Here is a 24,798-nt window from a genome sequence, read left to right as displayed (position 1 = left end):
TGTTGTGCTTAACTGGTGTCCTACTAAGGATTTCGCTTTATAGTTTGGAAACAGGCAAAGGCAGTTGTGTGTAATTGTGACATAATTGTGATGTAATTGTGACTGTCTATTCTGACTAGTTTCTGTGCTACTCTTTCCTCCATCCCTTTCTCCTCTAACCCTTTTTCCATAGTAAAGAAATTCTTCCACCTCCTTAAACTCTGTCTGAACATGGCCTCCTAGTCCTAATATCCCTTCTCAGTCCTCATGAGTGGAGATGGCCATTGCTCACCCTAACAGATTCTCTGTTGTGGATGAGCACTCTTCTCACTCCCACTGACAATTATAGATCATTACTTTTCAATCTTTGATCAAAAATTTTGTTCCTTTGAATCTCATACCATTTATATCATTTCCCCCTAAGCTATTGGTTTTGTCTAGCATTTTATTTTAATGAAATTGGACAGAATAAAAAACAGAGTGAATCACCTGCAGATAATCAGGATAAAGTGTTGTTTTGAAGAACTTGTGTTTCAGATACATTCACACAAACACACACACACGCACACGAGCTTCTTTCTGTGGGCTCTGGTTTAAAAAGTTTGAAAATCAGTTATCTAGATACATACCTCTTGTACCTTCTGAACTTCTATCTAATTACATTTAGTAAAATGTCTGGTACATTAAAATCTCTGGCTTCCAGACTTTCCATTCCAGGTCTTCCCACCAGACTGTGTAGTATCTGAGTCCACACGGATGACCTGTTCATTGCCCAGGGCTGCCACCTGCCTGACCTCAATCCCAGTGACCTCACCCCACCTCTCTTAAATACCGCTATAGAGGTTTATGAAGTTTCTTCACCAGGTACTGTAAAATTATATCTTAAAAACCCTGCTATCAGTGTCCCTTTTCCTAACCCTCCCACAGTTTTTAGAAGGCAAAAACTTGGATTGACATGAAGGTTTTATTTAGTCTGGGCTATGACCCGGGTTTTTCTTTGACACTATTTGGCATTCTCATCTGGGAAGACAGTTTCTTTTCTGTAGAAGGAAGATCCGAGGAGAAGGCAGCTCCAGACCACCACTCCTTTGAGTATGGGCAATAAGCATTGGGGGTCACTGTCTCTTGGAAGCCCTGGGTCACCTCATGTCTGCTTGGCACTCTTACGAGACTTTGGGCCCTTCCCTTCCCTGATTCATTGCAGTTTCCACCAGCCTCAGGGTTTCTAACCACCTGCATGTGGCCACCTGCTCTGTGGTCATGCCAGGTCTTCCCAAACTATTGTTCTTGGAGGTAAGAGGTTATTTCTTTCGCTCTACACATAGGTGACACGTTTTAGTTTCTTGGATCTTCAGAAAAGGTACAACAAAGACTAGTCAGGAATTACTGTTCAGAGGGTCAATTTCACTATTTTCTTAGAGCCATCTAAGCACTTGCTTCTTGCAGCCTTCCTGGCCTAGGGCAAAGTCCCTGCCTTCCCCGGAAACCCTCTCTGGGGTTGCAGAGCAGCAGCCTTTTTAGAGGTGCCTTGGCCCAGATATGAAGAGCCTGCTCATAAGTCCAATGTACACTTTATAGGCTCTCAGTTTGGGTTAATATATTAATGTATATTTCAAAGCTTCCCAGAGCAAATATGTAATTAGGCTCAATCTGTGACCCCAAATGACTTCTATTTCCTAAAGAATACAGAGACTCCTCAGCTTTTCTCTGTGGCCCACCAAACCATCTCTCTCAACTGCAGTATCACTTCAGACATCTTATCCTCCATGTGGGCCTGGTGTTCCTTCCTGAATAAATGCTGGCCAACTCCCATCCCAGGCCTTGCTCATGCTGCTGCTTCAGCCCGGACCTTCCCTCCACCCATTCCTTGCCCCTGAGTACTCACCTAAATGCAAGCTTGTTTGTGGCATCTTCTCCTGTCAATCAGATTAGATCTCTGATCTACTTGCTTTTACCTTCCCTTCTTAGTAATTCATTATAACACAAGGTAGAGCTAGAGGTGCACTATCAGGCTATGTTCCTCCCTAGACTGTGAGCCCCTCTGAGCTGGTACCTTGTTGTATGTCAGCTTCTCCTCAAGGTGTACACAATGAGGGTAAGCTATTGACAAAACTTATTTCTCTGAAATAAGAGCAGAATGTTTCTAAATTACCTCATGCTCCAAATCTCTCACTAGACAAATGGAAAGCTTGACTTTTTTATCATTATTATTATTATTATTATTATTATTATTTTGCCAGACTTAATTCAGTAGGTTCAGCCATCAGCAGAACCATACAAATAAGCCCTGAGTGTCTGCTGAACTAAGTGTGTAAAGCCCGGGCAGAAAATTGTGCCAAGGCTTTAGGCCTGGGCATCCTAATGCCAGAGACATTAGAAGAATTGTGTTCAGGACATTCTAAGAATGTCATGTCTGAAAAAGCTATAAAATCATAGTTCAGTAAATCCTTCCACAACAAAGGTATCTGGGAGGCCAGGTAAAAATAGAGCTGAATTTAACATGAATCTTTTTTTATGATTAGAAAATATCATGGTAGAAAGAAATAATATGGATCAATCTTTCCTTCTGTTTGTTGAGCAGTATTTATTATGATAGTACCTATACAGAAGTATTTCTTTAGTGTTCCTTATTTCACTGATCAGGAATATGATACCCAAAGTGGCATAGAAAGGACCCATGAAGTTTTGGGATTAAAACTCATGTTAAAAGGAATTTATTCTGTTAAATGGCCTAGATTTCTAAGGCCTCCCATTTACATTTATTTCACAATTGTTTCTTAAAAGCTTACTATATAGAAGTCACTCTAAAGATTTGAGATACATGCAGTTTCACCCTCACAGGTTTTATAGCATAGTATGAAAAATGCAACATGTACATGAATGACTATCCTATGGAATATCATGTGATATGCTGTAGAAATACAGATACAGAACTGGTAAGGGTTACTTTGGGCTGCCAGCCTCTTCTCCCCCTCCCCACCCCATGAAACAGGTAGACATTACTTTTAAAATTAGATTGGGCTGCACACCAATTGGAAACTTTCCCACGACGGACACATGGACCATGATACTATAGCCCAAATGCCATCAATCATAAAAAAAATCACTAAAATATGGCCTAAATTTACTTCCCAAAGACTTCTCACCTGCACGTTTCACTAATCACTCATACAACTGTACTTTGAGTGGAAGGAAAAAATTCTATGCCAAAGGATGATCACCCAAGCTCAGATTAAAAAAAAAGTATACTTTGTCCTCTTCAGCAAGTTTCCTAAAGGTTGGCAAGAGCTCCATACCTGGGGAGAGATGTAATTTTCCCCCATTTCTCTATGCAGAAATGCCGAAGCCCATTACTTCCTCTAAGGGCTGCAAAGCCTTCATATGGCACACTTGAGGTTCCTGTGACGAACTGAAGTAATCTTAATCTCTGCTCATTATTGAAGCGCTCCACTGCAGCCCAGAACCAGCGGATCACAAGATGGCCATCATGATAACCTGCATAGAGCAAAAGGAAGGAGAAAGAGAGGATGTAAAGAAAGAGGGAAGAAGAGAGAAGACGTGGAGAAAGAGAGGAGGAGAGGTGAGAGAGAGAGATGAGACACACATCAGGTATAACAAGAACTGAACAGCTGCTTTTTATCTGCTGGTTTCTCTAATGATGACCTTTAGGTAGGTCCAAAACAATTTGTGTAACCAGGTCAACTTTAAAATAAAAACAGATTTAGAAAATAGCCATTTTATTAAAAGATTATATATTCTAAGGAATGTCCTCAGAGATGTTTGCTCTCTATTTAAATAATTAGGACTTCACTAGTCATTTCCAGCTTCATATAAATGTAGACAAATAGAGGCTAGGCTTGGTAGAAAACTCTGGGATCCTTAAGAGATAAAATCCTCTGTGAATACAATATTTTATCGTATTGCTTTTTTCTGATGTGTTAGCGATTTGTAACTATAAACTGTGAAAGAGTCTAGGACTTACAAAAGGCTGGAAGTAAAGGGCAAGGAGTTGAAGGGAAAATGCTGGAGGCTCCAGAAGCCATTGGTGCCCTTGGAACAGCAGCTCTCAGGCTAGCTCTGAGCTGAGACAAATTGGGCCCATGAAGAAGTATTGGACCTCTCTCACAGTACAGTTGGGAGACCAAGCTTGGGTCATTTACTTAAGGTAAATGATTTGCTGCTGACTACAAATACAAGGGACATTCAAAGATAGGCTGGGGTAGAAAGCTTCATTAAAAAGAAGTAAGGTGTGAGTTAAGTATGCAAAGTGTTTGTGTGAATATAGGGGAGGAGGAGAACGTTTCTTGGCAGGCGAAATAAAAAATACCAAGAATGAGGAAGAAATATGCCGGGAATAGCAAGCTAACAAGCATAGAGAGAGATCTGGTGAAGACTGAAAGGAAACTTTCAGTCTTAGAGGGGGTCTTAGAGGGCCTTAACAGCCAGGCGGGGACATTTTGACTTGATACCTTAGGTCAGTGGTTTTTCTACCAGGCCAAGAAGGACCTAGAGGTTCCATAGGGGCTTCTTGTGGCTGAGTGTATTAGGGAGATGAGGGAGGCTGAGATGGTGGACCCCTTTCTCTCTCTCTATTGTATTGATTGGGGTTTCTCTGTAATATTTTACATGAAGAAAAGGGTTTTGAGGCTAAAAAACTGTCAAAGACCTCTTCTATAAGTAATAAGTAGCTTGTTTTGTGGGTAGGAAAGTGGCCTGATGAAAATAATGTTTTAGGAAGACTAGTATGGCAGTGAGAAGGTGTATAGTTAGAAGGGGTTAGAAACTGGTTTTGGAGAGATGGTAGAACTGTTGAAGGAAACAAGGACTGAGGTGAAGAGGAATCTGATTCTTAGGAAGTGGGACACAATTCCCTGCCAGTATGCAATCCGCTCAGGCACTGGCCCATGGATAGCGGTGTTCCCTGCCCTGATGCAACTCGACCAAATTAGGCCAGAGACTACCATCAGGGTTTACTGTCAGCTGAAGGAAAGTTCAGGTTGGAAGCTGGAGGAAAGCATACTATACAAGAATCTACACATGTTTTCAAGAAAAGGCAAGTTTTTGTAGTCTTCAATTTTATGTTTATATTATAAATATATATGGAATATATATAAAATAAAATATTATTTAGCCATAAAGAGAAATCAAGTACTGAACGAGTATACAACATGGACAAACCTTGAAACAGTGTGCTAAGTGAGGGAAACCAGACACAAAAGACCTCATATTGTATGACTCTATTTACATGAAATATCCAGAATAGGTAAATCCATAGAGACAAAATGCACATTGATGGTTGCCGGGGTAGGGGGAGGACAGAATAGGGAACAACTGCTCAATGATACAGGGTTTACTTTTGGGATGACGAAAATGTTTTGGAACTAGCTAGAAGTAGTGGTTGCACAACATTGTGAATGTACTAAATGCCATTGCCTTGCTCACTTTAAAATGGTGGATTTTGTTATGTCAATTTCACCTTAATAAATTTTTTTAACAAAGCGAATTGGATCTGTGATGGTTGTATCATCATAAGCCCTGCCAGCTCACCTCCCCGGTACTCGGTGTTATTTCGCCAGTCATTTAGGTCGATTTCTGCCGTGCCAGCTATCACCAGTTCCAGCTCCCTGGCATCGAACACGGAGACAAGCCTAGAATCTATAACCTGAAACACGGATTAGGCTTCCACATACAGGTCCAACGGCATTGAAAGTTATATTCATTATTATTACTTCTGTGGCTTAAGCTGTGCAACTAACCATCATTTACAACTTTTTCCCCCCAATATGCTATCATGTTTAAGTTCAAAATCGTGACTTACACATTTTGAAACACAACCCATTCATGAGCCAGGAACTCAAAAAAGTCCCATGTTTTTCACTACGTCTGATACTCCTCCTCAGAATTATGTTATGAATAAATCTGACTCGACTTTCTGTAGTCACATTTAAATTTCCAAGTAACATTGCATTTTAAAGACAAAAATCACTTTGAAATGACTCAATAGCTATTAGTATTACCATTTCACTTATTTTGCCACAGGGTTACTAAAGACAGTTTGGGGAATATAATCAATAATGTTATAAAGATTTTGTAGGGTATCTAATGGACACTTGTCTCATTAGGGAGACCACTTCAGGGATGATGTAGATGCCTGATCACTGAGCTACACACCTGAAGTGGAAGCTGAATAATAATAATTGTCAACTATAATTATATATATATATAGTCACAAGAAGTGCAGTACAGCATAAGGAATAGAGACAGTGGAAATGTAACGGCTGTATGCGATGTCAGACGGGTAGTAGACAGGGGGAGGGGGTTATCACTTTGTGAGGGATATAAATGTCTAACTAGTACATTGTTTTCTACATCTGAAACTAATAATAAAAAACAAAAGAACAAACCGAAACAAAAAAGTTATCCTCTCTTTCACATCAAACTAAAACTTATTTCCTAGGAATGGGCATTATATATTAAAATGATTGCATTTTTCTTTCCTTTCTCCCTTCTTCAAAAATCTGGGAGGACCTGCTCTGATAGGGTTCTGCGCTCTGGCTTTCTGTCTAGTTGCCAAATGTATCAGGCACAATTGCACATCCATTTCAATTTGGGCACCTCCTTTAATCAAACCAGTGGTAGGTGAGTCAGTGATCCATGCTGCGCTCTGTTATGGCAGGAAAGCAGACCCAAGCCCTTAAAAAACATTTACTGCCTCTTGTGTCTAAACTGGAAGTTTAAGGATGCCAATTTTGGGTGCACAGGAAGGCTAGCAGCTGTCATTGTCCTCTTGATTTACCACCTCAGCATGGATTATGTGGTACAAAGTGGCACAACAAAATAAAAATCTAGCAAGTGAGGACAATGGCCTCTAATGCCTTCAGTTCCTTTATTTTTATGTCATTGAGTGAAAGGAAATGCAACATGTACATATCTTGACAGGAGATGCTGTATTTTTTCACATCTGGACACCAGGACCATACCAATACCAGTTTTGTGAGAGAATTTTTCACCTACCACAAGAGTTGGGTTTTTCAGAGAACTCCAATTGCTCATTCATCTACCTCATGTAGGTCCTCTTTGCATGCTGGTGAGTAGAGCTGAGCCATTTGCCTGCCTCGGCTCTTCCTCTCCCTTTTCCTCACAAGCTGTGTCTAGTGATGAAGGCCCTGGCCCACAGCGTGACTTCCTCAGCCAGGCCTGAGCCTCACCTCATAGAAACCCCGCACCAGGGCCTCTGTCTGCTGTACCACACCACGTTCCACCCGCCACTTCACCATCCTCTCGATGTACTCCTTCTTGTTCTTCTCTGTCACCTGGGTATTGGCTCCTCCGGATTTTAACTCTCTTTCCGTTACCTTGTAGGAAAAGAGAAAGACTGTGATGCTTGTCAATTCAGCTTATCTCACAGTGAGATTTTAGGAGGTTGAACTATATACAAATTTTCTCTTCACATGTGTTCAGCATTATTACCTCCTTGGTCATTTTCCTTTTCCAAAAATTACTAAAAATACTGCTTGTTCTAAGAAGATATTAGGTACCTTATAAGAGCTGCATTTCTCTTTGTTTTATAAAGAGGAAACATTAGCTTAACTGAAGAGGCATAACGGAAATAAAAAAAAAATATCCCTGGTGGTCCCTAAATGGAGCTGAATGTCCCTATACTACAGTCGCATACTTGATTCCCCAAATCTCAATTACAGCAAATTCGTAACAGCCACCAGTTTCCTCATCCGCAGCAGATCATTGGCAGCAAAATAGCAGGGGGGGGGGAGGTGATTTTTATAGTGAGGTAAAATAGTGACGGAAGAATGAGAGTTTAACCTTGAGAAAGGAAACAGAGAATGACATTGTCACTTACTATGGTGATGCATGTTTGTTAGAACAAGTTTGAGTCATCAAGAAAAGTTATGATCTATGCTCTATCTTTTCAAAGGCAAGAAGACAGATAACATATTACACATTTTTATCAAAAAGTGTTGGTGTTTGAAGATGGTAAGCTTCAATTATCTTAAATTCACTTAAGGAGTTCACTTCAGCATCCAATGCTATATACGACAAATGAGGCTTCACAGTATATATATACTGTATATATATACTCACAGTATATAATACTATGAATATATATATATATATATATATATATATATATATATTTGTGATATATATATCACAGTAAATATATATATATATTTAGCATTCACGGTACCTAAACAAAAAAGTCCACAGAAGTATGGTTAGTTTTTCTTCCATAGACGTATGATTGTTACTTCTTCTCTCATCACTTAGGTGATTAGTGCTAAATATAAAATATTGGCCAAGTATAACATACTAGTTGTGTCATGCCAAGTGGCATGTGGGGTTTCAGCTCCCGCTCCCCACATAAGAACACAGGACATGGTGAGGCCAAAACGGAACACCCACGGAGCCATAGATAGGGAAGTCATACCACTATAGTCTTGCTGGTGGCTGGGTTGGAGACACAGGAAGCAGAAGCCACACTATCCACAACCCACCATCCACTTGGCTCTGCCAAACAATCTCACTTGCTAGCTGCAATCCGCCTCTCTGCAATCTGCAATCCACACTCTGCCACTTGCTAGCTCAGTCACCATCTTCTTGCTAGCCCCCATTTTTCTGCTAGCGTAGCCACGGCAGTTAGATTAGTGGCCAATGACTCACTGGTTACAGCTGACAGCCAACTAGCCACAGCTGATGGCCATCCAATCACAGTTGATGGCCATTTACTACCTGAGCCAGCACCTTTCCATGTGAGGCTGAGAGCCTGGAAACTGCACTCCTGGCTCTGTCCCCAAGGGTTATTTTGAAAATTAAATAGAGATACTTTATAAGTACCTTGCATGAATGCGGACAGTGTGCTGAGTCTATGGGTAAGAGTTACCCACTTAACTTTGCAGACCACTCAGCACCGACACCTCAAACAAGATACTTGGACAGGTCTTGGAGAACACCAGTATTCTGTTGCATTTCTTTTGTATAAACATACCTCTGAAGAATAGTCTCTTACATATTTGAGAAAAAATTATTTTTTCTTACAACTATAGAAAGCACATTTAAATATGTTCATTAAATATGTCCACATTCGTGCAAGGTACTTATAAAGTATCTCAATTTAATTCTCAAAATAACCCTATTAAAAATTCCCACATACCATAAGCTTTTGGGATCATTTGTAAATGATGTTCTCAAAACCTTAATTGTTAAATCTGCTCAGCCTATGGTTAAACTGATAAAACTAACCTAGAAGATTCAATATTACATAAATGCTAGTGAAAAACAAATGGGAGGCTTTGTCTTATTAAATAGTATTGAAATATATGCATTTTGGAGTAAATATCTAGATGCTAGTTATAAAAGAAAGTATTTTTGTAGTTGCACAGATAATAGAAATACTTTATATTAATATATGTATTGCACACTTTACAAAAATGCTTTCTGATCCATTAACACACTTGATTTTCAAAAAACCTCTATAAAGTAATACAATTAAAAAATAAGCAGAGGACCTGAATAGACATTTCTCCAAGTAAGACATACAGATGGCCAACAGACATATGAAAAGATGCTCAACATCATTAATCATCAGAGAAATGCAAATCAAAACCACAATGAGATATCACCTCATGCCTGTCAGAGTGACTTTTATCAGTAAATCAATAAGCAACAAGTGTTGGTCAGGATGTAGAGAAAAGGGAATACTTGTTCTCTGTAGGTGGAATTGCACATTGATGCAGCCACTATGGAAAATGATTTGGAGGTTTCTTAAAAAGTTAAAAATAGAACTACTTTATGACCCAGCAATTCTACTTGTGGGTATTTATCCGAAGAAATGCAAAACACTAATTGGAAAAGATATGTGTACTCCTATGTTCCCTGCAGCTCTATTTACAATAGCCATAATTTGGAAACAACCTAATTGTTCATTAATAGACAACTGGGTAAAGAAGATGTGGTAATATATGCAATCAATTATTACAGGGCCATAAAAAATCTTAATAGAAATCTTATTATTTGTGATAATAGGGATGGACCTAGAAAGTATTACGCTAACCGAAATAAGTCAGACTAAGAAAGACAAATACCATAGAATCTCACTCATATTTGGAATCTAAAAAACAAAATAAACAAGACAGAAACAGACTCATAGATACAGAGAACAAACTTATGGTTGCCAGAGGGGAGGGATGTTGGGGGTTGGGTAAGAAAATGGAAGGGATCAAAAGCTACAAATTGGTAATTACAAAATAGTCATGGGGATGTAAAGTACAGCATAGGAAATATAGTCAATAATATTGTAATAACTACGTATAGTGCCAGGTGGGTACTAGACTAATTGAGGAATCACTTCGTAAGTTATATAAATGTCTAATCACTAAGTATACACCTTAAACTAATATAAAATAATATTCAATGTTAACTGTAATTGAAAAAAAATCACTGTAAAGTAGATCCATGTCATAACAAGAAAAAGAAGGAAGATCATATGGGCAGCCTTATTAAAGGAAGTGGTGTTCAAAGAATTATAGTTTCAATGAGATTTCTTGTTTTCTAGTTTAAAAACAAAATCCCATTACTATATGATCCAGCAAGCTCACTTCTGGGTATATATCCAAAAGAATTGAAAACAGGAACTCAAATAGATATCTGTACACCTGTGTTCATAGCAGCATTATTCACAGTAGCCAAAGGTAGAAGCAACCCAAGTGTCCATCAACAGAGGAGTATATAAACAAAATGTTGTATATACATACAGTGGAATATTATTCAACCCTAAAAAGAAGAAAATACTGTCACATGGTATAACATGCCTGAACCTGGAGGACATTATGCCAAGTTAAATGAACTAGTCACATAAACAAAAATACTGTATGATTCCACTTATATGAGGTACATAGTATAGCCAAATTCATAGAAAGAGACAGTAGAATGGTGATTGAAAGGGGCTGGGAAGAGGGAGTTATTATTTAATGGGTATAATTTCAGTTTGCAAGATGAAAAAAATTCTGGAGATTGGTTGCACAACAATACTAAACTATATACTTAAAAGTTGTTAAAATGGTAAATTTTGTTATGTTAATTTTCCATAATAAGAAAGCAAAATCTTTTTTCCAAGCCCCATGTCTCACAAACCTGTCCAAAAACCTCTTCGTTAACGGTGAAAGTAAGGTCTAAGATATCTGTGATGTTGTTGTCCTTCATCCATTGCAAGCTCTGGTGGAATTCCTCATCCAAATATTCCAGGTCACTCAAATCACAGGGTCTGGGTCCATTTAAAGGGAGAAAAGTTAAAAAAATGGCTGCCCATACCTCATTCCAAACTGTTGTTATACTGCTACTGGCTAAAACAATACAGACATACTCTAACAATTTGATACTTTTGAATATATTGATTAATCTTTTATTCTTTTAAAAAAGAAAATATTAAAATATCTGCAATAATAAACATGAAATAATTATTGACTCATGAGCTCTCTATTACAATTGGAGAAAAGTATCATTTTAAAACAACTAAGCTTTAGACAGATCAATTCTACTTAGTAGTTTAATGAAATGTTTGTAATATTACTATAATTGTTTATATAAACTAATTCATAACCATTATATAATATTATAACAGTCTTCCCCTATGCTTACATAAAATCTCCAAATGCCTTTTTATTGTAATATTTAAGCACTCAGAAAAGTAAACCACCATAAACCTATAGGAGTAGTTAGTCAAAACAGGGACAAAAGAGCCAGAGGTAACTAGAGATGCCCAACACCTGTTAACCTGCAGGTGGGGCCAGATGGATCGTGGCTTACAGTACACTTACAATCTCAGGAGTGCCTTATAGAAGGGCCTTGTGAAGAAGGCGTCAAGAAGGTACTGATGTATCAGAGCCAGGCCTAGGATACGACCACTAAACCTGAACCTGGAACACAGACAAGGCAGAGAAGGACAGGTAGAAATTTACATTGTTAAATATGTTAATTTTTATTTCTATTTGATATGTTTCTTTATAATACTCATCTTAAGTCACCTGAGGTATTTGCCAATTGATGACACAAGGGAGGCACCCAGTCTCCTCCTTATTCTTTACCAAAAATGCCTATGTGCTTGGTATGTACTAAAGGAACCCTTCTCTCCCCCAAAGTACCCGAATAGAGTCGTTTTGTAAGGATCTTCTTCTCAGACCTGAGAGCATAAGGAGCCAAGAGGAGAAAAGCATTGGTGAAAGGGAATTTTGGAACCCTAGATAAAGAGCCCATATGGAACTTGAGGAGCACTTGAACCCAAGGACATAGAAAGTTTTCTGGATTGTGCATTCTTACCTATTCAAATGGTCCAGAGGGTTAATGTGTGCCTGATGCTATGCTTGGAAGTGGAAGATTTTAGTATGAAACACATATGGCAGTAGGGCTCACAGTCAGTGGGGAGACTTACATGGGATCACATTGTGGTAAGCAGTAAGCTGAGCCTATATTGCTATTAATATTGCCAGGCCAACCACATACAAAGAACAAGGTCTCTGCTGGAAAGGATTTGTCATGTAGACCTGGCCACATCCAGATATAAGGGCCTTTACTGACTTAAAACCTTGTTGGGGCATATAGCTTCCTGGAATTTTTGCTGATAACCTTCTTAGCTGAATGTGGAGGCTTCCTGGATCTTGATGCCATCATTGCCCTGTTCCTAAACAGCTTCTTGTCTACCTGGTCTAGCCCACTGCTTTCTCCACTACGTCAGCCTTGCCCATCTCTGGCACCTACCTCCATAATTGGGGTCTCCCTGGTTTCTTCCCTTCTAACTAGATTTTCACCTAAGCATAGACTTAGTTGTGACTTTTGTCAGATCCTCTCAGTTGGAATTCCCAACTAACCCAACTCCACGACTTTTCGTGAAGGTTTTTAGACTCAAAAGATTTCCTATTCTATGCTGCTATAAACATTGTTAAAATGAATAGATTATCTGATTCTGTAGAGTAAGTGTAATTATAAACAATACTTGAAATTGTCATGTTTGAAGTAGTAGCCTATTCTTTTTGCATGGAATAACATGCAACTATTATTGAGTCTGAAGGGACTAGAGGTAAATAGAACTTCAGGTGCTATGGGGCAGAGTAGATGAGGAGGCTTACAGGATAATCAAATGTCTTAAAGTCCTTGATGCCAGGGTGCTCTTTCCTGACCACCCCAATAACTGACTGGTCTCCAACACGGTATCCACAACCCTGTGTATAAAACACCAGAACAGGCTTACCCACTCTAACTGGACTGACTCTAAGGCATTACAGCTGATGCTTCTAACATGATGGTGGGTTGTGGCCATCCAGGTAGAGATGCCTGAGACCACCCATAGCAGGAGAGAGCAAATGTCAACACAGAGGTGCCGGGCCAAGTATTAGCCTCACTTAGAGGTGGTCCCGGAAGCCCTAGTACAGAGAAATGGTAATATTGGCAGGCAGTGAGTATCCTCAAATATGAAGTTGATGAAAATATTACATGAGAATATTATTTTAGCTCAATGTTAAAAATGGAATATCTCAATGAATTGTAAATTTTCTAGCAAAATATAAATTATTCAAATCTATTCAAGAAGTAAACCAGAAAACTTTAGAAAAAAAGGACTATATTCAAAATTAAGGCTGGGATTGGACATGTGTGTGTACACACAAACATACACACACACACACACACACACACACACACAGAGACATGTTTAAATACATGTTCTTTTAAGCCTTCACTGGACAGAAAGCCCTTCTGCTTTTTAAGTAGTTTCAGAAATTAGAAAAAAGTAGATAACTTCTTAATTCATCATTATGAGCTATCATAACCACAAAACGGAATCTAGAAACGAATAAAAGAAAGAAAACTAAAGACATCTTACGAATACATTTTAAAAAATCATTAAAAAACCCCACAATATATTCTTATCAATCCATTCTCTAAACAATGCAAGATGATTAAGGATTTTAATTTTAGGAAACTAAGAATAGTTTAATATTAGGCATCCTATGATTAAAAGTAATTATAAGCTCAAAAGACAAAAATTATATTACTTTTTTTTTTTTGGTTAGAAGATGAAAAGTTACTTGATAATATCCACCATCAATTTCTAAAGAAAAAAATGTTTGTGGTAAACCAGGAATAGAAGAATACTTCCTTAACATAATAAAGAATGTTTATCTCAGCATCACATTTAACAGTAAAAATACAGACGGATGCTGGTTATCACCACCCTTCACAATATTCCATCAGTTCTAGTCATTGCAATTAATTATAAGTGAAAAATTGAAAACAGGTTTGAAATATCTTTTACTAATGCCCATTGAGCCAACTCATGTTATTTACATTATCTCATTGATCCTTACAACAATTCTATTTTATACTTGTGACTGTCTTTATTTCACAAAGAAATGTCATTAAGAAATCAAGGGCCAATAATTAGCCCTGGGCAAGTAGTATAGTGAGGACACCAACCCATACTTGCCTGATAATTGACCAGGCCTTTCCTTTGTGTCCATTTTGAGAAGCTGAACAGTAGAGAGTTTAATCCACTTGTCTAGGGATCAAGCTGTGTGTATACTTTGTGCAAGGACTAAACCGCCTATTCTCTATTTCCTCTTCTGGAAAACAGTTGTTAAATGATGGCTATAATTGCTATTATTACTTAATGTTGACTTCTAACATCTCCTTGTGCGATTGAGAAACATTTTGGTTCAAGTAAACTTCAACTAGCTTCAGCTAATGGGACAATTCATTATAAGGTCCTGGTGGTGTCTGATGGAATCCAGGGTCAAAAATATAGTCAGGCATCAGGAACATGAAGGACCTGAGTGGCTTCACCCTCCCTCATCCTTGGCTCCTCTCTGTGAACATCTACTTTTTTTCCTCCGTCTCACTGTCTACACTTCCCATGTTTTAAATCCTGGAGTTTAAGTATCTAGAGAGACCAACTTAACACTCTTTGACCTAGGCCCAGATTTCCAGCATGAGTCCCTAATTATACCAACTCAGGGTAGATGCCCACCGTGGACCAATCATGAGTGATGAGGAAAACAGGGTCTGGGGAGGGGATCTCAGAGTCTAGTGTCTTGCTCAGCACTTTGCAACTATGCTTACCATTGCTTGCTTCTCAACCAGGGTGGTGGGATCAGATGGAGTGTGGCAGATGGGGTTTTTCTAGCACAGGAGGCTGCAATGCAGACCACCAAAAGATAATTTAAAAAAAAAATTATTTGCTTTGAATGAGGTAGACCACAAGATGGAATTTCTTAAGACAAAATTACACTGATTTCACAGGCTGATGTGGGAAACTAGTAAGTCCTAGATATTTTTTCATAGCTATGCAAGCAAGCTATGATAATGTGGTTTGGCTTTATTTAAACACAGGATGGCTCATAGCCAGTCTAGCATGTACAGTAAAATATAGTCCAGAGCAATGAGCTATAATCTGGGATGTGTTTGTATAAAGCACAAAAAAGCAACTCCAATAAATCAAACCCAAAACAATAACTTCAAAAGCATAGACTGGAATGGAAAACCTTTCCCAGTTGATGAACTGCCATAATGTATAAATTCATGATGTATAATGATGAAAAAATTCTAGTAATTGTGCAGTTTATTTATCTCATCTAGTTTGAAAAATTACTTGTTGGGAAATTGATTGTACTTGTTAACACAGGTTAACAGATGTGTAGGAATTATGAGATGGAAAGAAAATACTTTTCTTTAGCCTCTGGATTGATAACTGAAGAAACTATCCAGGTAATTAAAGCAAATAAAAAAAAGTTTATGTTTAGATCTAAGTTATTTGGCACAGATGAAGAGTTCTAAAGGTAAATGAAAGTCCCTACAGAAGTAGCAGCCTCCTCGTCGCTGCCTGTGGAAATGCATGTGTTAGTCACATCTGGGCCCCTAGGTCTCCTGTTCAAGAGCCCCCACGTGTGAATTTCTAGGCCTCAGTCATTCCTTCCTCTCTGGAGACCCCACAAGGACTTTCACGTGATATTGCCACAGCCCTGATCATGGGTTGTGGCATTGCTTCCTCTTTTTTATGGGCTGCCATTCTTGAAGCCATTCTGACCTCAGCACATGCAAGAAATGGTCAATATGCCACATGCTCTAGTGCCACTACCACCAGTCCCGACCTGCTACCTGAGATCTGCTCTTCTGAGTGGCTGTGCTCATTTTTACTTTGCTAGTGGGAAATGTGTTTTAACCTGCTCTGTTAAAGGGGCCTCACATTGGCATTGCCGAGACCCTGGGAGGACGGCTTTCAAAGTTCACTCACTGTCCTTTAACTCCTAGGCTGGCAAAGTCATGACAGGTTTAGGCAGCAGCTTCCACCACATATTCACAGCTGAACCTTGGTCTCTGTTACCACTCCAGCTTGCTGTGCCATTCTTCTGCTTCTCATAGGCTATATTGGGTATTTCTGGTATTTCTTTCAGAATTGGGTATTTCTGAGGACTCCAGATTCCTGCTTGCAGTTTACTCCCTGTTGGCTCCACTTCACAAGCAAATCAGTCATGTCCATGTGTCTGATTCCAATGATGGGCAGTATTCAACTTCTCTTCCTGGAAGTGGCCTCAGGCCTGAAGTAAATCAGCAGATGCAAGTGCATACCATGGGGAGGTGGCTGAGGAGGAGAGAACACAAGGCATGTCCCCTGACTGCACATACCAGACACAGTCATGGCAAAATCCACATGCCTGCTGCATCGTGTGGGTCCCATGGGAACCCTCTCCCCAGCACTAGATGCTGGGTCTCAATCTTTCCTGCATTCCAGACATCTGAGGGATCTGACATCCTGATGGGTCAGGAATGGGGCCTTCCTCCATTAGTAATCTTCAAGTGAGGGGAAGAGAGAGTCTTCCTCTGGCTCCATTCTGTGTGAAAACTCCCCAGGAGATTCTGTATGCCATCACTCTGAGAGGTAGTATTCCTGACTTTTTAAAAACACATACCATGTTTTTCTATTTATTTACCAATCAGAGATGTTACCACAGAAACTCATTTGGACTTAAGACACCACAAAAAATATGACCAATATAGCAAAACATGAAGAAATCCACATTTAATAGGGAAAAAATGCTTTATATTGAGAGTCAGTCAAACATGAGTCTCAGTGGTGAGAAGGCATGGCCCGTTTTCCTTCAGAGGAAGGGTGTGGACAGTTCCATTAGATTTCTCATGAGGGGGTTCTTCTTTTTATCCAAAGCTTAGCTCCTGTGTATCACCAGCTTCTAAGTGTGCATCTGCAACCTACATGTATCAGTTGTTTCCCTCCAGACCAGAGGAAGGAGGGGTTGCCCCAGTTTCAAAATGTCTCTCTTCACTTGTACACCAGATCTTCCCTCCTGCCTCTTCAGGGTTTGTCGTGCGGGGGACCCTGCTCGCTGCGCCATTTGTCGTGTGGGGCGGCCTGCGGGGCCTCTGCTTCCACTCCCCACATAAGAACGCAGGACATGGTGGGGCCAAAAAGGAACACCCACGGAGCCATAGAGAGGGGTGTCATACCACTATATTCTCACCGGCGGCATCCGCCTCTCTGCAATCCGCTCTTGCTAGCCCCCATTTCCTCCAGCTAGCGTAGCCACAGCAGTTATATTAGTGGCCAATGGCTCACTGGTTACAGCTGACGGCCAACTAGCCACAGCTGATGGCCATCCAGTCACAGTTGATGGCCATTTACTACCTGAGCCAGCACCTTTCTATGTGAGGCTGAGAGCCTGGAAACTGCTTTTTGGGGCTTTGTCCCCACAGGGCTCTTGTGCCATCAATCATCCTCCCTCTCTTATGATTCAAGTCTTTCCTTCTCTTCTTACCTTGCTCCCACAGAAATCTTGCACGCTTCTAGTCACTCCATGTAGCTGAGCACCCTGAAAGAGCAGTTTTCAGGGCTTTGGATTGCTACAGAAAGTTAAAACAAGCAGAACTCCCTTTGGGAAGTGCACACACAGTACAAACAGCAGCAGCAGCTGCCATCAGTAAGAACATCCTTGCTATGAAGCTGTTCTGGAGGAAACATTAGGGAAGTGGAGTTCTGATTCTCTGTAGCTCCCTCTCCTCCTCGCTGAATCACACTTCCTGACTCCTGGCTCCCCTCCACACCCAGCATTGTTCTCAGTCTCTCAGCTGTGTGTACAGCCTTGTTAACTGAGTTTAAGGTTTGGCTCTAGGTGAGTCTCCTATTTTCACAACGAAGAGTGGATTCAGCCAGGCCCTGGCATCCCCGCCAAGCGATTTGCTCTGTAAATTGTTCCCTCCAGATTTGTGGGAGGACTGCAGTGTGGTATCTGACTCTCCTGTACAACTGGAGGCCTGAAGGAGGTAGCCGGTGACCTGCTACTGGGCAGATGACAGCATCCAGGCCTGAGTGAGCAGCCTGCCTGACCCCCAGAGTAACTCTGTGGGGATCTTCAGTCCCTGAGAGTCATGGCCTCTCTCTAAGCTTTGCCCTTGAAGAGTCCATGGGAAGCATATAATTAAAGCAATGGGAGGTTCAATTCTGGATGGATTAAAAGGGAATGAGACAAAATGGCAGCGTGAGGTGAGCCTCTGTAAAGCTCTCCTGGAATTTAAAACTAATTGGACAACAATAACTCCACAAAGGACTCCCTGCACAGCAGACAGGCAAGACGAAGAGGCCACTACTGAATGCACCTCCAGGTGGGTGAATCGCGCGAGCCGGGGAGGAGGGAGAGGAGAAGTGCGGGGACGGAGCCCCGCGGGCTCAGGACGCAGACCTAGCTCAGTGCTCCGAGCTCGCTGCATCCCGGAAGTACCGCAGCAGCGGGAGAGGGAAGAACATGGACTGCTGGGGCTCCGCTTACGGCCCACAGGGCTGAGGGGGCAGCATATAACGCGGCTGAACCCAACACTCCTGGCAGAAACCTCAGAGCAAAGACTGAGGAAAGAGGGTGAAAACTGTGGTCTAAGCCCTCACTGCCGAGCGGAGAACAGAAGCCTTAGGCACTGAGACTAGCTGCCCCTCCGTACCCTCCCAGAGCTCACCCCGCCCCCACCTGTCCGGTGCTAGGAGCGATAAAGTACCAGTGTCAGATCAAAGAGACTGGATTTTTGCTGTTCTGAGAACTGTAGACCGCAGAAACAGATTCGCAGCCCATCTAGTTCCGGGAAAGGGGAGGGAGCTGTGGAAGCAGGACCGGCCGTGGTGGTGGTCGCCGCCATTGCTCTGGGCAACCTCTCACAACTCACCCTGCCCCTGGCCCCACTTATCTGGGCAGATCCCTGCAGGAGTAAACAGAACTGCTGAAACATACAGGCTCTGAATCGGGTGCAGAAAGAGCTTTGGAACTTCAAAAGCTCTCCCCACCTGCACAGGGACGTGGCGCGCTATGACCCAGGTGAACTGTTAACAGAGGAGAGGCCTGTCTCCCAGGGAATCCCCCCATTGTGTGAGAAGCTGGAAAAGTGCAGAGAAAATATAGCACTACTGTGTCAGAGAGAAAAAAAAAGGCTGCAGTCAGAGAGAAAATAAAACATTCTTCCAACAAGTATTGGAAAACAAAAGAAAGACCTCTTCCTAGCAACCTGTTGCAGAAGCCACTCCTGTAGATGTCTAGGAAGAGAAATAATAAATCAGTAATTGCCATGAATAACCAAGGCAACAACAGCTCAGAAAGAAAGTGAAAAGTCTCCAGAAAAGGAACTTAAAGATATGGAAATATGTGATTTAAATGACAGAGAATTCAAGATTGCAGTTCTGAAAAAACTCAACAAGATGCAAGAAAACACAAAAAGACAATTTAATGAACTCAGAAACGCAATCAAAGAACAACATGAGCATTTTACGAAAGAGATTGAAATTTTAAAAAAGAACCACATGGAATTTCTGGAGATTAAGAACTCAATAGAGGAAATTCAGATGGAAATAACCAGCTTAGGTAGTACAGGTGACCAGATGGAGGAAAGAATCAGTGACATCGAAGATAGAAACCTGGAAATTACACAGATGGAAGAAGAAAGAGACTTGAGACTTAAAAGAAATTAAAGAACTCTACAAGAACTTTCCGACTCCATCAGAAAGAGCAATATAAGAATAATGAGCATACCACAAGGAGAAGAAAGAGAGAAGGGAACAGAGAATATATTCAAAGGAATTGTTAATGAGAACTTCCCAAATTTGTGGACAGAACTGGATCCTCGAATCCAAGAAGCAAATAGAACACCTAATTACCTCAATCCCAACAGGCCTTCTCCAAGGCACATTGTATTGAAGCTGTCTAAAATTAACACCAAAGCAAGAATCCTCAAGGCAGCCAGGGAAAAGAAGACGGGGACGAAAAAAAATGGCGGCGTGAGGTGAGGCTCTGTAACGAGCCCCTGGAATTTACAACGAATCGGACAACAATAACTCCACAAAGGACTCCTTGCACAGCAGACAGGCAAGACGAAGAGGCCGACTACTGAATTCACCTCCAGGTGGGTGAATCGCGCGAGCGGGGGAGGAGGGAGAGGAGAAGTGCGGAGACGGAGCCGCGCGGGCACAGGACACAGACCTAGCTCAGTGCTCGGAGCCCGCTGCACCCGGATCTTCCGCAGCTGCAGGAGAGGGAAGGACTCGGACTGCTAGGGCTCCGCTTACGGCCCACAGGGCTGAGGGGGCAGCATACAAAACCGCTGAACCCAACGCTCGCTCACGGCAGACCTCGGAGCAAAGACTGAGGGAAGAGGGCTGAAATCGGTGGTTTAAGCCCTCACTGCCGAGTGGAGAACGGAAGCCCTAGGCACGGAGACTAGCCACCCCCTCCCTACCCTCCCAGAGCTCGCCCCGCCCCCACCTGCCCGGTGCTAGAAGCGATAAAGTAGCAGTGTCGGATCAAAGGACAGAATATTTGCTGCTCTGAGAACTGTGGACCGCAGACACAGATTCGCAGCTCAACTAGTTCCGGCAAAGGGGAGGGAGCTGTGGAAGCAGGACTGGCTGTGGTGGTGGTCGCCGCCATTGCTCTGGGCCACCTCTCACAACTCACCCCGCCCCTGGCCCCACCTATCTGGGCGGATCCCTGCAGGAGTAAACAGAACTGCTGAAACATACGGGCTCTGAATCTGGTGCAGAAAGAGCTTTGGAACTCCAAAAGCTCTTCGCATACCTATCAACCTGTTGCAGAAGACACTCCTGTAGATGTCTAGGAAGAGAAATAGTAAATCAGTGATTGCCATGAATAACCAAGGCAACAAGATAGCTCAGAAAGAAAGTGAAAAGTCTCCAGAAAAGGAACTTAGAGATATGGACCTTTGTGATTTAAATGACAGAGAATTCAAGATCGCAATTCTGAAAAAACTGAACGAGATGCAAGAAAACACAGAAAGGCAGTTCAATGAACTCAGAAACACAATCAAAGAACACCATGAGCATTTACAAAAGAGATTGAAATCTTGAAAAAGAACCAAATAGAATTTCTGGAGATTAAGAACTCAATAGAAGAAATTAACAATAAAATATCCAGCTTAGGTAGTAGAGTTGACCAGATGGAGGAAAGAATCAGTGACATCGAAGATAGGAACCTGGAATTTACACAGAGGGAAGAAGAAAGAGACTTGAGACTTAAAAGAAATGAAAGAACTCTACAAGAACTTTCTGACTCCATCAGAAAGAGCAATATACGAATAATGAGCATACCGGAAGGAGAAGAAAGAGGGAAGGGAACAGAGAATATATTCAAACAAATCGTCGATGAGAACTTCCCAAACTTGTGGACAGAACTGGATCCTCGAATCCAAGAAGCAAATAGAACACCTAATTACCTCAATCCCAACAGGCCTTCACCAAGGCACATTGTATTGAAGCTGTCTAAAATCAATGATAAAGAAAGAATCCTCAAGGCAGCCAGGGAAAAGAAGACGGTAACTTACAAAGGAAAGCCCATCAGATTATCATCAGATTTTTCAGCAGAAACTCTACAAGCTAGGAGGGAATGGAACCAAATATTCAAACTATTGAAAGAGAGAAATCATGAGCCAAGAATAATATATCCAGCAAAGATCTCCTTTAGATATGAAGGAGGAATAAAGACCTTTCCAGACATCCAGAAGCTGAGGGAATTTTCTAATACACGACCTGCACTACAAGAAATACTAAAGAAGGCTATTAGACCACCATCAACAGGGACAACTTGTGGCAACCGAAACATAAAAAGGGGGAGCGTAAAGGCCTGAACTGGAATATGGGAATAGAGAAAGTAAGCGGACTGAAGAAACTGGAATACTCTAAATATCAAACTTTCTTTTACATAATCTTAAGGGTAACCACTCAAAAAACATCCAGAACTGAAATATATACTGCAATAAAAGAAGAAACAGAGGGAAACATCATAGAATACCACCACACATAAATAACAGACAACAACAAAAAGGCAAAGAAACAATGGAGACACAGCCTTACCAGAAAACTAAAGATAGAATGACAGGAAATCCTCACATATGAATAATCACCCTAAATGTAAATGGACTGAACTCACCAATAAAGAGACACAGAGTAGCAGATTGGATCAAAAAACTAAACCCAACCATATGCTGTCTACAACAGAAACATCTGAGCTACAAGGACAAATATAGACTCAAAGTGAAAGGGTGGAAATTGACACTGCAAGCAAATGGTACCCAGAGAAATCAGGTGTAGCCATAATGATTTCTGATGAAATAGACTTCAGGGTGAAAAAGATAACAGGAGACAAAGATGGACATTTCATAATGGTAAAGGGCACTGTACAACAAGAAGACATAACAGTCATCAATATTTATGCCCCCAATTAGGAAGCACCAAAATATACCAAGCAACTACTAACAGAACTAAAGGGAGAAATTGACCAAAACACAATTATACTAGGGGACTTAAATACATCATTGACAGCTATGGATAGATCATCCAAACAGAAAATAAATAACGAAATAGCAGCCCTAAATGACACGTTCGATGAAATAGACATCATTGACATATATAGAGCACTTTATCCTAAAAAATCAGACTATACATTCTTTTCTAGTGTATATGGAACATTCTCAAGGATAGACCTTATATTGGGACATAAAAGCAGCCTCAGCAAATTTAAGAAGATTGAAATCATTCCAAGCATATTCTCTGATCGCAAGGCTTTGAAATTGGATATCAACTGCGAAAAGAAAGTAGGAAAAAACACAAATACATGGAGATTAAACCCCATACTTTTAAAGAATGACTGGGTCAAAGAAGAAATTAGAGGAGAGATCAAAAGATACATAGAAACAAATGACAATGAAAATACATCCTACCAAAATTTTTGGAATGCGGCAAAAGCAGTTTTAAGAGAAAAATTTATATCATTACAGGCCTATCTCAAGAAACAAGAAAAATCCCAAACAAATAACCTCATGTTACAACTCAAAGAACTAGAAAAAAAAGAACAAGTGAAACCCAAGGTCAGCAGAAGAAAGGAAATAACAAAAATCAGAGCAGAGCTTAATGAAATAGAGAACAAAAAGACAATAGAAAAAATTAATGTGACAAAGAGCTGGTTCTTTGAAAAAATTAATAAAATTGACAAACCCTTGGCTAGACTCACTAAGATAAAAAGAGAGAAGACACTAATTAACAAAATCAGAAATGAAAAAAGGGAAGTTATCACGGACACCACAGAAATACAAAGGATGATTCATGAATACTATGAAGGACTATATGCCACGAAATTCAATAACCTAGAAGAAATGGACAAGTTCTTAGAAACATATAGCCTTCCAAGGCTGAACGATGAAGAACTGGAAAATCTAAACAGACCAATCACCAGTAAAGAAATCGAATCAGTCATCCAAAACCTTCCCAAAAGCAAAAGTCCAGGACCAGATGGTTTCACTAGTGAATTTTACCAAACCTTCAAACAGGATCTAATACCAATCCTGCTCAAACTTTTCCAAAAAATTGAACAAGACAGTACTCCCTAACTCATTTTATGAGGCCAACATTACCCTGATACCAAAACCTGGTACGGACACTCAAAAAAAGAAAACTACAAACCTACATCTCTGATGAATACTGATGCAAAAATCCTAAACAAAATTCTATCAAATCGAATACAACGAGGCATTAAAAAGACTATTCATCACGACCAAGTGGGGTTCATCCCTGGGCCACAAGGATGGTTCAACATCTGCAAATCCATCAATGTTATACATCACATAAACAAAATAAAGGACAAAAATCATACGATTATATCAATTGATGCAGAAAAAGCATTTGACAAGATACAACATCCATTTATGATTAAAACACTTAATAAAATAGGTATAGAAAGAAAATACCTTAACACAATAAAGGCCATATATGACAAGCCCTCAGCTAATCTCATAATTAATGGTGAAAAACTGAAGCTCTTTGCTGTACGTTCAGGAACACGACAGGGCTGTCCCCTATCACCTCTGCTTTTCAACATAGTGTTGGAAGTCCTTGCCAGAGCCATCAAGCAAGAGAAAGAAATAAAAGGCATCCAAATTGGGAATGAAGAAGTTAAAATATCACTCTTTGCAGATGACGTGATGCTATATATAGAAAACCCTAAAGACTACACCAAAAAGCTGTTAGAAACAATCAATGAATACAGTAAAGTTGCTGGCTACAAAATCAACGTACAAAAGTCCATTGCATTTCTATATACTAACAATGAAATCTCAGAAAAAGAAGTACAAAAAACAATTCCCTTTGCAATTGCAGCAAAAAGAATAAAATACCTAGGAATAAAGTTAACCAAGGATGTGAAGGATTTATATGCTTAAAATTATAAGACATTTTTGAAAGAAATTGCAGAAGACACAAAGAAA

At 40.4% G+C, this 24,798-nt stretch overlaps 1 protein-coding gene across 6 annotated transcripts in view; it reads right to left on the bottom strand.

Moving 5' to 3' along the window:
* HECW1 (HECT, C2 and WW domain containing E3 ubiquitin protein ligase 1) overlaps positions 1-24,798 on the bottom strand; it is a 601,837-nt gene that overhangs the window by 7,589 nt on the left and 569,450 nt on the right. For 4 of the 6 annotated variants that reach the window (XM_081079639.1, XM_081079636.1, XM_081079638.1 and 1 more), the window contains 5 exons: positions 11,811-11,909; positions 11,128-11,257; positions 7,188-7,334; positions 5,527-5,641; positions 3,276-3,474 (listed from right to left, as the gene is read on the bottom strand). In XM_081079639.1, the coding sequence (XP_080935765.1) occupies positions 3,276-3,474; positions 5,527-5,641; positions 7,188-7,334; positions 11,128-11,257; positions 11,811-11,909 (690 nt within the window). Of the gene's footprint in view, positions 1-3,275; positions 3,475-5,526; positions 5,642-7,187; positions 7,335-10,689; positions 10,768-11,127; positions 11,258-11,810; positions 11,910-24,798 lie in introns of those variants that run through there. The other 2 variants (XM_081079640.1, XM_081079641.1) reach the window with 2 other exon arrangements.

The sequence above is a fragment of the Rhinolophus hipposideros genome, assembly GCF_964194185.1.
Source record: "Rhinolophus hipposideros genome assembly, chromosome: 18".
NCBI classification, from domain to species: domain Eukaryota; kingdom Metazoa; phylum Chordata; class Mammalia; order Chiroptera; family Rhinolophidae; genus Rhinolophus; species Rhinolophus hipposideros.
Note: the sequence above shows the minus strand (reverse complement) of the source record. Positions and strands in the feature narration are given on the sequence as shown.